Here is a 13,032-nt window from a genome sequence, read left to right on the forward strand (position 1 = left end):
GTGTAACTCAGGTTGCGTGCGCTGACTCGCTTTTAAAGAATCTCTCAAAGGATCGGGGACTAGCTCAAAGTGACAGACAAAACTGCCTCCTTCCACGTATACCAAATTTGGGGAAATATTTGAGAGGTTTCTTTAAAAAAAAAAAAAAGATTCGGCTGTATTTAGGACCGAAACTGAAAAATACGCCACAAAAACATCTGCAAGCGAATCAGAGAAGAGGAAGTTGAAGGATAACACAGTTCCTAAGCACAGACAAAATCGGAGGTTTCATCTTTCCCGCTGGTTCCTAAAAGACCAACCACAAAGACTTTCCGTCCTGCTCTTCTCCACTTCCGCTCGCGCACTTTAATTGCGTCACCATCTCAGATCTCGCGGGATCACCCTGTTGCGGAGGCCCTTTTTAACAAGGGTCTCGCGAAACTTGTTCTACAGGTCCAAGAGCTAGCCTCTCACCCTTGTTCCACCCCATCTCTCAACCAGTTCTTCTTTTCTCTTTCCAAGCCACAAATTACTCCCCTCCTCCTGTTTCCGATTTCGTATCGGAACCGGAAGTGTGGTGGGCGGGGCCCGGCAGCGGAAAACGCAGCGGAGCCGGAGCCGGGACACGGCAGTGGCCGCTGCCCAGTCCACCGCCACGGATCGCGGGGTGGCAGGGCTGTGCGGCCCCAGGCTGAAGGTCGGCCCGGAGGCGGCTGGGTACGGGTCTCACCCGGATTGTCCGGGCGGCACCGTCCCCGGCCCTCCCGGGCGCCGCGAGGGATCATGTCTACAGCCTCCGCCGCCTCCTCCTCCTCCTCGTCTTCGGCCAGTGAGATGATCGAAACCCCTTCCCAGGTTCTTAACTTTGAAGAGATCGACTACAAGGAAATCGAGGTGGAAGAGGTGAGCGAGGCCGGTCACCGAACTGCAGGTCGTGGCCCGCCCCCGCTTCTGCAGGGTCCCGGCTCTGAAGGCGCCTCCCTGATCCCTTTAATTCGAGGGGTTCACCCGGGAGCCCCCACAGCCTCTCAGAGTTGAGGTGTGGAGGACTGAGATTAACTGCTCGTTGGTAGTTTTCCCCCTTTCTTTGACACTCTTACTAAGTTTGAGTTTGATACTCTGGTGCCTGGATTTGGTTCACCTTAAATAGGAGAATGAACTGGTGAGAGTGTGGTCCACCACTTCTCACATCTGTAAGTATTGTAAATTCAGCGAAGACTGTGGCCATTGTGGAGTTTCATTTCGCTAGACCTGGTGTTCTTAAGGGCCAAAGATTGTGTTGTGTTGGACTTCTAGTTCAGTGCCTGCTATTTAGGGATGCTCAATAAATATTTCTTAAATTTGTGGATAATCAAGTCTATTAAAATGTTCCCCGCAGTACCAAAATGGTTCTCAGTTTATCCGATACCATAGGGCAATACTAATAAAATTAATTAGGCCAATTTTGATGAACTTTACCGTTAGTAACATAAACTAGTCTATGATGAAAAAGTGTTTCAGGTAGCATATTCTAAAAGAGATAACTAATGATTATAGTGACAACCAGAATTTTGCATCAGACCAAAAATCGCTGTTAGAAAATTGAATCCATTCTTTATTCTGCACTAATTTATTTTAGAAAAGGTAGTTCATTGTATCTGTAATGTGTTGCCACTTTTCAAATTCACAGAGGGGTGCACGGTTCTGAGGATCATAAAGTTTAGAAAAGTTTTTTTAAAATGTAACTTTTTTTAGGACTGGGATTGTGGCTCAGCGGTAGAGCGTTTTGCCTAGCACGGGCGGGACGCGGGTTAAATAATCCTCATAAAATAAAGGCATTGTGTTGTGTCCATCTACACCTAAAAAATAAATATTAAAAAAAAAACTTGTAAAAAATGTAATTATATTTAAATACACTTTAGAATTTGTTAAAACTTTGTAAATAGTTTCATACAGTTACCATTTATTATTTTAAGTTAACTCATATCGCAAGTGTCATAGGGCTGGTCCTAGTAAAATAGTATGAACTCTGAGTTATCTTTATTTTAAAAATCTAAAGTTACTTTGCAGTAGCAGCAGATTAAAATTAGTAAGCTAATTAGCATTAACAAATACATTATTCCCTGTGCATGTTTTGGAAGAATAATGGATTACTGAATTACATATTTTTATCACATAGAATACCTGTAGAGAACATTGTATTCCTTGAGAATATTCTCATCTTACAAGGTAGTGTGGTGAAAAGAGCAAGATTTGGGGCATTAAAGGTAGGTTCAATATATCATAAATGCTGTGCGATTTGGGAGCATGTTTCTTAACTTATTTGAGCTTCTTAATTCCTTAACTGTAGCTTCCTTAACTACAAAATAAGGGTAAAATTTATATTTTGTATATATAGCAGATCTGATTAAACAGTATATGTATCATCCTACACAGTGCTTGACACATATTAGAAAACAGTTCCGGTGAGGAACAGTGACCTGATGTAAGGTTGTATGACTAAAAGACAACTTGTATTTTGAAGAAAAGAAAATATTTTTCGATATCTTTTTTTCCCTCTCATTGAGGCTATGTTAAATTCCTTTTTCAGAAATGGATTGCTGATCCAGCTTTCATGGCTAACATTCTTTTTTAAGAATAAAATTTCAGTGAGTCAGAATACAAGAATTGCAGTTTTTAAATAAGCATTTACGTCTACTCTGTGGTGAACTACTATGCTTGGAGACTACAAATTGTTATATAATAATAACTTGTGCTTTACCAAGTCATTTTACAGACTTACTTCATTGGCTTATTGAAACCTTAGTTTTTGCACTCTACTTTCTAAAGCTTTTTATATTCTTGCTTTATGAAAGTATGTGCTCAAGAGACATTTATCAATTTGATTCTTTTCCTCAAAAGCCACTTCACTTCTGGTTAGGTTTTTGTTTCCAATACTCTTTTTTTGGTTCTGTGTTTCAACCATCACCACTGCCTCATGTATTTAAGACATTTTGGGAAGAAGAATTTTGTTTTTAGATGACATTTTTTTCTATTTTTAGGTAGTTATTTAGAGTTTTTTGGTTTTGTTCTCTTTTACTTTTTAGTACCCAGTTTATTTTCACATTGCAGATTTATTTCAGATCTTTCTGATGTTGAGACTATGACGTCATTTCTATCCTATTTTTCATTTGCACACATTAAAAGTGTTATATAATCCATGGTGCACCAGGGGTACTCTATTTTTCAACTTTAGATTCTGCTTCTAGGTTAAATCATGAATAGGAAAACAGATGACTAAAAACAAACAAAGAAAAAACAAGCAAAATGTTTTGCATTACTTTCAGTATTATATATGTTCAAATGTATCACCTTTTAAATTAAAATCATATACTGTATTTCTCAATATATAATTGAATCAGCATTATATCAACATAATTAGAAACTAAAAAATTCCAACCACAGGTCAATTATAATAATTTAGTAGATAAAAATATTCCTAAATCAGCTGCTTTTAATCACTGCATTCCTAATATTGTGGCTTAGTAATATATTGGGCACTTTTAAAATTCCGTTCTATCAAATTTATGTAAGTTCTCAACCTGAGGAATTTACCTACTTTTTTTTAAAGTTGTTCCATTTTTATCTTCTTAGATTTGAGTGTAGAGAGTGTTAGAATTAATTGTGAACTGTGTACATTGAGGATAAAGTTGCAAGAAGTGATAAAAACAATGAGGTATGGTGAAAGGTTGCTGGACTGGGCATTTAGAAAATTTTGATGCTATAGATTCTGCCATAATATATTTCTGTAACTTTGGGCAAGTTCCCTCATTTTGGGGGCCTGTGATTTCTCTTATAAAGTAAGGGATTGGACAAGATCATTTGATATCTCTTCCAGTTCTCAAATGAAAACATGTTCATTGTTTCTAGTGTTTATACTTTGTTTCAACAGTAAGCTTAGAAATTCTTTAAAGACAGTGATTATGATATCCCATGAAATATAGTTGGTGACCAGCTAATTTTGGATAGACAGGTCAAATGAAATCCCCATTTTATAGGTATTAACAAGTGGTCATGAAGTTTTATTTGCCAAAGGCCATGTCTGTAAGTAAATGGTAGGACTGAGGATTGAATTTGAGATTTCTTGCTCATGAGTCATATGCTCTTTCCACTGGATTTACAATGTCACTTTAGTTCTTTCTGATGTACTTGATAATGAAACCTTACTCTGGGAATAGAAATACATAATACTCATTTCCTTTATAATAGTTAGTCCCCAGCATTTAACAAGCATTCTCTGTGAACAATACTACTGAGGTTCTGTGGAGCATGAATAGAAGAATCCTAGGATTCTCTTAGAAATATCTGACTCGGTATGAGACTAGAATAAACAGAACTGTTAGTTAAATTTTCAGAACCATGAACTTAAAACTATGAATATGGTGTAAATTGAGCAGATAAACCATAATTTAAAAGTTAATTGCAGAAGCCTCCATTGAGTGGGGACAAGTTTTAAACTAGGGTTTTGAATAAAGTGACCATCATCATGGGTTGAGAAATTCACAAAGAAGTGTCTTTGCATTTGTTCCTGTGCCCAGAGTGAATGCCTTTGTCTCCTCACTATTCAAGGCCTACCTCAAATGTCCCTTCCTTAGAGAAACACTCCTCCTGCAACTAGATCTTTTCATTTCTGTTATTTTTCATGGCACTTACAGAAACAGAAATTGTGTATCCCTCTTAGCAAAATTCACATTTGTAACCTCAATGCTTAAAATCTAGAAAGTTCTCTGTAAATATTTGTTGAATTAGTAAATAAAATTATCACAGCATAATTATGACAATTAAATGCCTATATGGATCTCTTATATCACATATAATAAAACAAGGGTTAAGATGTGTTATATGATTTGATTAAGGTAGCATTTACACTGGAAATGAGATCTGGTTCTTATTCCAATGTTGATTCTATTATATTCCATTATACTTAGCAAATACTTTTGTTTAACAGAGGTAAAAGATGCAGTCAAGGGCCAGGTGCTATGCATAAGCCAAGTATTGGTGGACCTTTACTAAAATACTAAAACCCTATATATAATGGTTGCTTTGTAAAAAAGAGAGACCCAGAATGTGGATTACAAGTATAGTGTATGAGCAAGCATATTGGACACATACAATCACTAAACATGTTCTTAAGTCTTATGAGAAACACACACAAAAGTTTTGTTTCAAAAGCTAAAACTTACTGGGAAGAGGAAATGTAGAAAGAGCTTGTACAATGATGTAAATTTTATTGGTTTAAATTATAAATGTATGAGCAACTAGAAAAAACCCTCAATCGTGTGTGTGTGTGTGTGTGTGTGTGTTTATATATAAATACACACACATACATATATATATGTATATATATATATGTATGTATATATATATAAAACAGTGGTCTGAATAAGCTGAGTCTGTAGATTTGTTAGTCACTATTTAATGCTGGATATATAAAATAATCAATAAACTCTACCATGTGAAACTTAGTGAACACTGATTTCAATAGAAATCTGGAATGGTTATTATGGTAAAGAAGTAGCTTACAGAGATAATTTTTGTGTTGTGCATGTGTAGCTTAAAAGGTAACCTGAGCATATTATTTGAAGGAAAAGCCTATTAAACAGGTCAGAAGTTTTATGGCAGGCTTTAAAAGAGTACATGGAAAATTCAGAAGAAAGAATAATCACCCCTTTTATGTTATCAAATCTGTCTTGTCAGCAGATGGCAGTTCTACTCTGCCAGTTTATTAATAGATATTGAAGTTCTGAAATAGTTGGAGGCCCCAAGTCCTAACTAATAAGTGTATGATCTATGCTTGTTCTGTCATGTTCCAGATTTCTAGCCAAAGTCATGACAACATAGCCAGGGGTCCATTCACATAGTCCATATAACAGAGCCAAACCAAACTGACAGCTATAGTCACTGAACTAAAAATAACACAAACTGGGGCAATTAAGATGAATTATTTAATAGCAAATTAAAAGCACAAAGGTATACATCCTTTTCCATTTAGTTTAGTTGATGTCTGTTTTAAAAATCTAATTTCATGAAGGAATGGAGTAATCTTTTATCCTGAAGAAGTCAGTTTTTTAAAAATTGCTTTCTTAAAATAATTCTGATTTTAGTTTTTGTTCCTTACAGTAGTAATTACATTAAAACATTCTTACACCATCTTTTATATTGCTATTATATTTTTATTAAGAAATTTAAATCTGCTTTTTAAATTTTTAATGAGACTAAAGTTATAAATCCAAAACCAAGAAGACTAAACCATGGCAGGGAGGAGGGAATGCATATCATAAAATAATCAATCTAAAATATTTTAACTTAGAAGGGAATATTTTTTAAATTGACTTTTATAGTCAACGTCCTCTTTGCACTCCTGTATTCTATTTTTTACAAAGATGAGGGATTGTGAAGAATATCTGAAATATTTATTTGTAGGTGTACCACTATGAATGAATAGTGATTTGAATAAACTGAGTCTGTAGATTTATTCAAGATACTTAAAACTTAGATATGTTCTCATTTTTACACTCTTGATAAAATTAGTTTTGGGGAAAACCAGTCATTCAAAATAATTGTTACTGGTAATGTTTCAGAAATACATTATATTATTCAGATAATGAATACAATCCAGAGGTATATTTGATTTGTGAATTTGAATTAGAAATTTAGTTTTAAGTAAAATGTACTTTTTTCAGTATTTTATAATTTGAATATTATGTTTTTCATTGTTTGTCTCAGTTGGCCAATGCTTACTCAGTAGTGACCCTGCTACTCTCTTCTCTTGATCTGTCATGTCAGTAAAAACATTGGATTGCTGTCTGCAGTTTGTAACTTTGACCTATTCCTTCTCTAACAATGTATGTAATTTCCTTACATGTTTCTTGGCATGACATGTCATAGTACAGGCAAGACAATTTCTCTGAATCTGATATTCTCCACCATTTTATATTCTCAATGTAATAAGTAAATATGCTACCAAGCTATTGGTATTTAAATTTTTTTCTTAAAAGTATAGATTTTTAGAAAACAAAATCAATACACTTGTAATGTTTTCCATAGCTACAGAGTGCTCTTAGCCCAAGAGGGCTAGAATACAGACAATAGTGGACTTTATTCTTCAGTAAATCCTATTAAAGCAGTCATTTCCATGGTTTTGGTTATTTCCCAGTAGTAAAGCAAGACACTTACTGTTTTGGGTATGTGTATGAAATATGTATAAGACATGCAAAAATAGATCCAGTATTTTTAAATAATGGGAGATGTAATAACAGTTAGCAAAACTTATAGTTCCATAATATTGTCTAATTATGTCTCAAGTTACAATAAATATTTTCCAAATACAATCAGGCCAGAATATGAGGATTGGCTTGATTAAAATAAGCTAATATGCTAGATGCAGTGACACAGGTTTATAGTTCCAGGCTGAGGCAGTAGGATCACAAGTTCAAGAGCTGACTGGGCCACTGTAAATAAAAAGGCTGGTAATATTGCTTAGTGGTAAAGTGTGCCTGAGTTCAATTCCCTGCAAAAAGAGGGGTTTTTTTGTTTGTTTGTTTTATAATTTGTAAATCTACTTAATCAAAGTCAAGTGAACTTCTATATGCTAAAAGGAAGGGACAGAAAATGAAGTCAGTATTTGACATGTTAGACTTGAAATACCTGTAGAACCTTGGCCTTTCACTTTTAAATATATTTCCATCTTAGGTAAAACTTTTGGATGGGAAGAAGATTTAAGAGTATGAAGTCATGAGATTAGAGAGCACATTGAGAAAAAAAAGGACCAAAGACTGAGCCCTAGAAAGTATCAGCATGTAAGATTTGGACAGAAGAAGAGGAGTTAGTGAATAATGCTATGATGGAAATATTTCATATTTAGTCTTCTGTTGATTATATTGTGGTTGATTCTGATTTTTTTTTTTTTTTTTGATACTGCAAACTAACACGAACAGTCCTTTCATACCTGTCTGATTATTGCTTAGAATTAATCACAGAAGCACAATTTCTGGGTCAAAATGAATACACTTTTGGTTGTATCTTAACACATATTACTGTAATCTAGGGAATTACTAGGCTAGAGCCTCCAAGGTGGTTCACTCTTTTCTGGCTGAATGGTGCCAACATCTGCTGGGAGATCACTTGATTCTCAACCATACACTCAGTTGCCCTCCATGTGACCTATCCTTATCAATTGGGCTTCTTAGATCACGTGGCTGGGTTCCAAGAGGAAGGAAATGGAAGCTGCCAGGCCTCCTCAGCCCTGGTTTTGAAAGTAAAACATCACTTAAATCACACTACTGATTAAAGTAGTCCTTGGCTAGACTTGATTTAAGGGAAGAAGATACAAACTCCTCAACTGGGAAATTGCAGAGAGAAAAGAGATTGACGGTAGCCATCTTTGGAGATCACCATAAGCCCGTTATTTACGCCTTCTCTTAACCCCAAATTGCTTGTTTCTTTAAAAATATGAGGTTTTTAAAAAAACCTTTTCTAAACTACTAAAAGTCTAATTTGAATATAATCTTTTGAAAAGTTGCTTGTTTTTGGTAGTAACATACTTGTGAGTAGCTTTTTCTAATGCTTCCTTTGTATAGGGCACTGGAATGAAGTTTGTGGAGCCTCCATTATTTTGGCTTCATGAGACATATCTGAAAACTGATTGTGGTTTACTGATTCTGTGATATTGAATAGATAACTTCAATTCTTGGAGCCTTGGTTTTCTCCTAAGATGGAAGTAAAAAATCTAATATATTTATAGGGTTCTGATGAGACTTAAATTCTATCACATTTGTGAGTGCTATATGGTGCAATCAAGGTTTGTTTAGCTACTTAGAGTTCGTTCTTCAGTCATAAATATTTTCCTTTTTTTTTTTTTTTTTTTTTGTATCAGGGATTGAACCCCAGGGATGCTTAAACCCACTGAGCCACATCCCTATCCCTTTTTTATATTTTATTAGAGACAGGATCTTGCTTTGTTGCTTAGGGCCTCTCTAAGTTGCCATGACTGGGTTCTAGCTTGGGACCCTCCTGCCTCATCCTCCCAAATTGCTGGGATTATAGGCATGCTGGCCCTTCTTTTCCCTTTTTACTGCCCAGCCTGATGTTTCAGTGCTCAAGAAAACTTATGTAAATAATACAGCAAGAGAAGGAGGACTCTTTGGTCTATGTGAGGGCTTCCACTGGAATATTGTATTATGCTGTTGATGTTGTAGCCTAATGCTTGGTTTACCAAACATCATAATTACCTGGAGGGCTTGGAAAAACACACTGTTGAGCCCTACCTTTAGACTAAGTAATTCTGAGTAGGAGCCTGATAATTTACATTTCTTACAAATTTCCAGGTGATGTTAATGCTTTTGAACCAAAAACTGCCCTTTGAGGGCCACTGGCTTAATGCATTCATTATTCTTACAACTGCTTTATTCTGAAAACATTTTTTTTTTCCTCTTGGTTTCTGTGACAGTCTTCTGCTTTGCTATCTGACTCACTGTTCCTTCTTAATATTTGCTAGTTCCCAGTGTTGTATTCTCAAAGTTGAAATGCTGGCAGGTGCGGTGACACAAGCTTGTAATCAGCAGCTGGGGAGTCTGAGGCAGGAGAACAGAGAGGCGCTAAACAACTCAGCAAGACCCCTTCTCTAAGTAAAATGCAAAATAGGGCTGGCTTGTGACTCAGTGGTTGAATGCCCCTGAGTTTAATCCCTGGTACCTATCCCCACCCCCCAAGAAGTCGAAATGCTTCAAAGTAACATAGTTCTCAAGACTACAATATCTAAATGTTGGTTTGTTTTTTGCTTTGGTTTTTTTTTTTTTTTTTTTATCTCATCTAATTGACTTCATGAGAAATTGACAAGAAATACCCTCCATATGCTGATGACTCCCACATTTGTATTTTTCCCGTTCTTCTTCACAGATGCCCTGGCTCATGTTTTTACCTTCTTACTTTAAACTTCTATTTGGATCTCTAGTTGGGATCTTAAACTTTATGATTAAGACTAAATTGAGTTATTTTTTAAAAACTTGCTTTTCATTCTTATCCTTTAAGAAATCTGGACATTATTCTTGATTCATCTCTTTCCCTATCTACCTATCCTGCCTGCATGCAGACCATCAGCAAGCCCTGTTAATTTGGTATCCTCAGGTTTCTGCACTGCCATCACTCCTTTTTATTATTATTATTATTTTTTAGTTATAGGTGGACATAATATCTTTATTATTTTTTTTATTTTAATATGGTGCTGAGGATCGAACCCAGTACCTCAAGAATGCAAGGCAAACGCTCTCCCTCTGAGCCAGAATCCCAGCTCCCCATCACTCTTTTCCCTCACGGCTGCTATCTCTTATTTGGGCTGCTGTAATAGGTTCCTAACACATCTATTATATATTCTCTCTTCCCTGTAATGTATTCTTCACATAAGAGCTAAAATGATTTTTTTAATGGAAATCCTATCACCTCTCCTCCCTTAAATTTCTCCACTGCTTCCCACTTACACCTAGACTGAAATCCAAACTCCTTTTTGTAGTATATAGGCCACTTAGGATCTAGCCTCTGCCTATCCCTCCAGCCTTGTCTTAAATCACTTTTCTCTTCCCCTGCTAGGCACCAACCACACTAAACACTCTTTAAGTATTTCTCTAGGTCATTAGTAAAATGTCACCTTTCTTCAGTGAGGCCTATCTAAAATTAGTGGAGGGGGAAGTACATACATATATGTAAACACACATACAATTATGTTCCTCTTTTTCCTAGCACACTTACTTTCTGAAATTTTGTATACTTTTCTTACATACCTTGCTTCCTATCTATCAGTTTCTCTTCATAAGAATATAAACAGCAAGAGTAAGGATTTTAGTTTGGTTTGTTTGCTGCTATGTCTATAATCCAGAATAGCGCCTAGACCATAGATAGAATTCAAATATTATGAATAAGGAGGGTATTTTCTCTTAGGGACTTTATATTAGTTGTTTCTTCTCCCTCATCTTGGTTGATTCCCTTTGTCATTCAAATATCAGATTAATAACCTCCTCAGATGGGCTCCTGTTCTACCCACTCAGAAGCTGTCACCAGTCTTTGTCATAATGTCCTTGCAGTTTTTTATTGTCTGTGTGGCTTTTTAAAAACAGTCTGGCTTTCTGTTTTTATTCATCCTTTTGTGTTTTAATTGTTCTTTCTCCTCCACTGGCCCCATATATTAGGAATTATATTTCACAGTAGATCAAGGCCTTCGTCTTTACTTCTGTATTTCTGGTATACCAAACAGTAGCTGAATATAGTAGGTCCTCAAGAGTTGTTGGTATAAGGAGTAAAGAAATGAAGTTCATTTATTCTCTTTTCATAAAGCCTCATTTTCAGGTAGCTGTCACCCATTTCTCCCTGCTTGCTAACTAGGCCTTTTCCTTGACTTTCATTGATCCTCAGGAACTCAGCCTGTTCTGCATTAAGCCCCCCATTTTTTGAGCAGTCTTTCATTCAACAGCCTCTGATATAAGTCCTAACACTCTGCCCTATAATAGTTTCCTTCCCATTGTCAGAAGATTCTTTGTCAGATACCTTTTTTGTCAGTTACCTTTTTTGTCAGTTTTTCCTGATCACTTCCATGTTCTGGGGCCAGGGGAGCTTGGGGTATAGTCTCCCTCTCTCTTATCTCTTTTGCCACTATTCTTACTCATTTGTATCTTCTCTTGTTTGCAAGACATATTCTGTGAGGCTGCCTGCTATTGGGGGTCTAAGTGAGGAGTAGGTGAGGCCAATATAAATTTTTTCTGCCTTTGAATTCCTAAGCCTGTTCTGGAACAGGTCAGATTGGGGATGAAGTCTTTAACCTCCATCATGGACTCTGAGTTTTGGTTCTCTTCAGCAGTTAAGTATTTTAAAAAGAAATACTACTGTTGTTTAGTGTTGAATTTCTTCTGTACCTTCCTTTTATCCCATGAAGATAGTGGTCTCTTGTTTACAAATACTTTTTCTTTTTACCCCAAATATATCTATATTTATACTGTTGGGGAAAAAGAAGACATTTTTGATACATAGAAATTTAATTCTCAAGCATTGACTTTGTGCTTATAGCCTTACTCCTTTGAATTCATTGCAGTTATTTCTGTCATATCTATGTATGTGTATAGCCTTGGACATCTTGCCTTTCATTATCATTTTAGATCCTGTTATTTCATTCTGCTTATAAAATATCTTAAAACTATAATGAGAATGGAGTTTTCTTGAAGCCATAGGCTCTCATCATAAATGTGCCTGTTTTATATTTCAGGGTGTTCTGGAAAATTGCTTTCTTGAGCAAAAGGGAAAAATTTATTATGTCCTCATTTGCCCACAGTTTGTTCCCATAATTTTAAGTTGAAAGCTCGGAGTTAGATATCATCTCATCACTAGGTGGCACTTGTGGATCACAAATGGTCATATATATCCTACACAATTTTTTTGAGAAGGGCATGCATGATCCACAGATAGAGGTGATGTTTGAACTCCCTGTGTGAACATTCCTCAGAATAGAAAAATGAAAGGGAGTCCTACTAAGTACCAGTTGCTTTGATATATTGTAATATCTGGTTGAAGAATACATTAAATTACTTTATAATCATTAGTTTACAGTTAGACTGGTTTCTGTGCATAGCTTCTTAGTCTGATGTGGCCATAAAGTTGAAAAACTTTTAGATCCTGTTTACTATCCATATTAATTTACTGTGAGAGAAAAATTGAGTACTACAGCTCTGTTCACTGATTCACACCCAACCCTAAGCACTTACTTTTTTTTGTAGTATTATACAAATGCCTAATTTTCATTTGTGGACCCTTTCGTTATTTACTGAGAAAATTGTAAGCATCTCTGTCTTACTGTTAAGAAAACAGAAGCTCAAGGACATTGACTTGCCCAGTATTAAGACCTAATAAATAGAGACTACGTGCAAATTCAAGGCTATTATTTTTTTTTTAATATTTTTAGTTATAGATGGACACAATACCTTTATTTTATTTATTTTTATGTGGTGCTGAGGATCAACCCCTGTGCCTCACACATGCTAGGCAAGCCCTCTACAT

The 13,032-nt window shown here is 35.8% G+C and overlaps 1 protein-coding gene across 2 annotated transcripts in view; it reads left to right on the forward strand.

The window, feature by feature from the left end:
• The first annotated feature begins 521 nt into the window (after nt 1-521).
• Nucleotides 522-13,032, forward strand: part of Map3k7 (mitogen-activated protein kinase kinase kinase 7) — a 63,910-nt gene continuing 51,399 nt past the window's right edge. For both annotated transcript variants that reach the window (XM_076858420.2, XM_076858421.2), the window contains exon 1: nt 522-882. In XM_076858420.2, the coding sequence (XP_076714535.1) occupies nt 763-882 (120 nt within the window). In that variant the 5' untranslated portion in view covers nt 522-762. The remainder of the gene's footprint in view (nt 883-13,032) is intronic.

The sequence above is a fragment of the Callospermophilus lateralis genome, chromosome 6, assembly GCF_048772815.1.
Source record: "Callospermophilus lateralis isolate mCalLat2 chromosome 6, mCalLat2.hap1, whole genome shotgun sequence".
Taxonomy (NCBI): Eukaryota; Metazoa; Chordata; class Mammalia; order Rodentia; family Sciuridae; genus Callospermophilus; species Callospermophilus lateralis.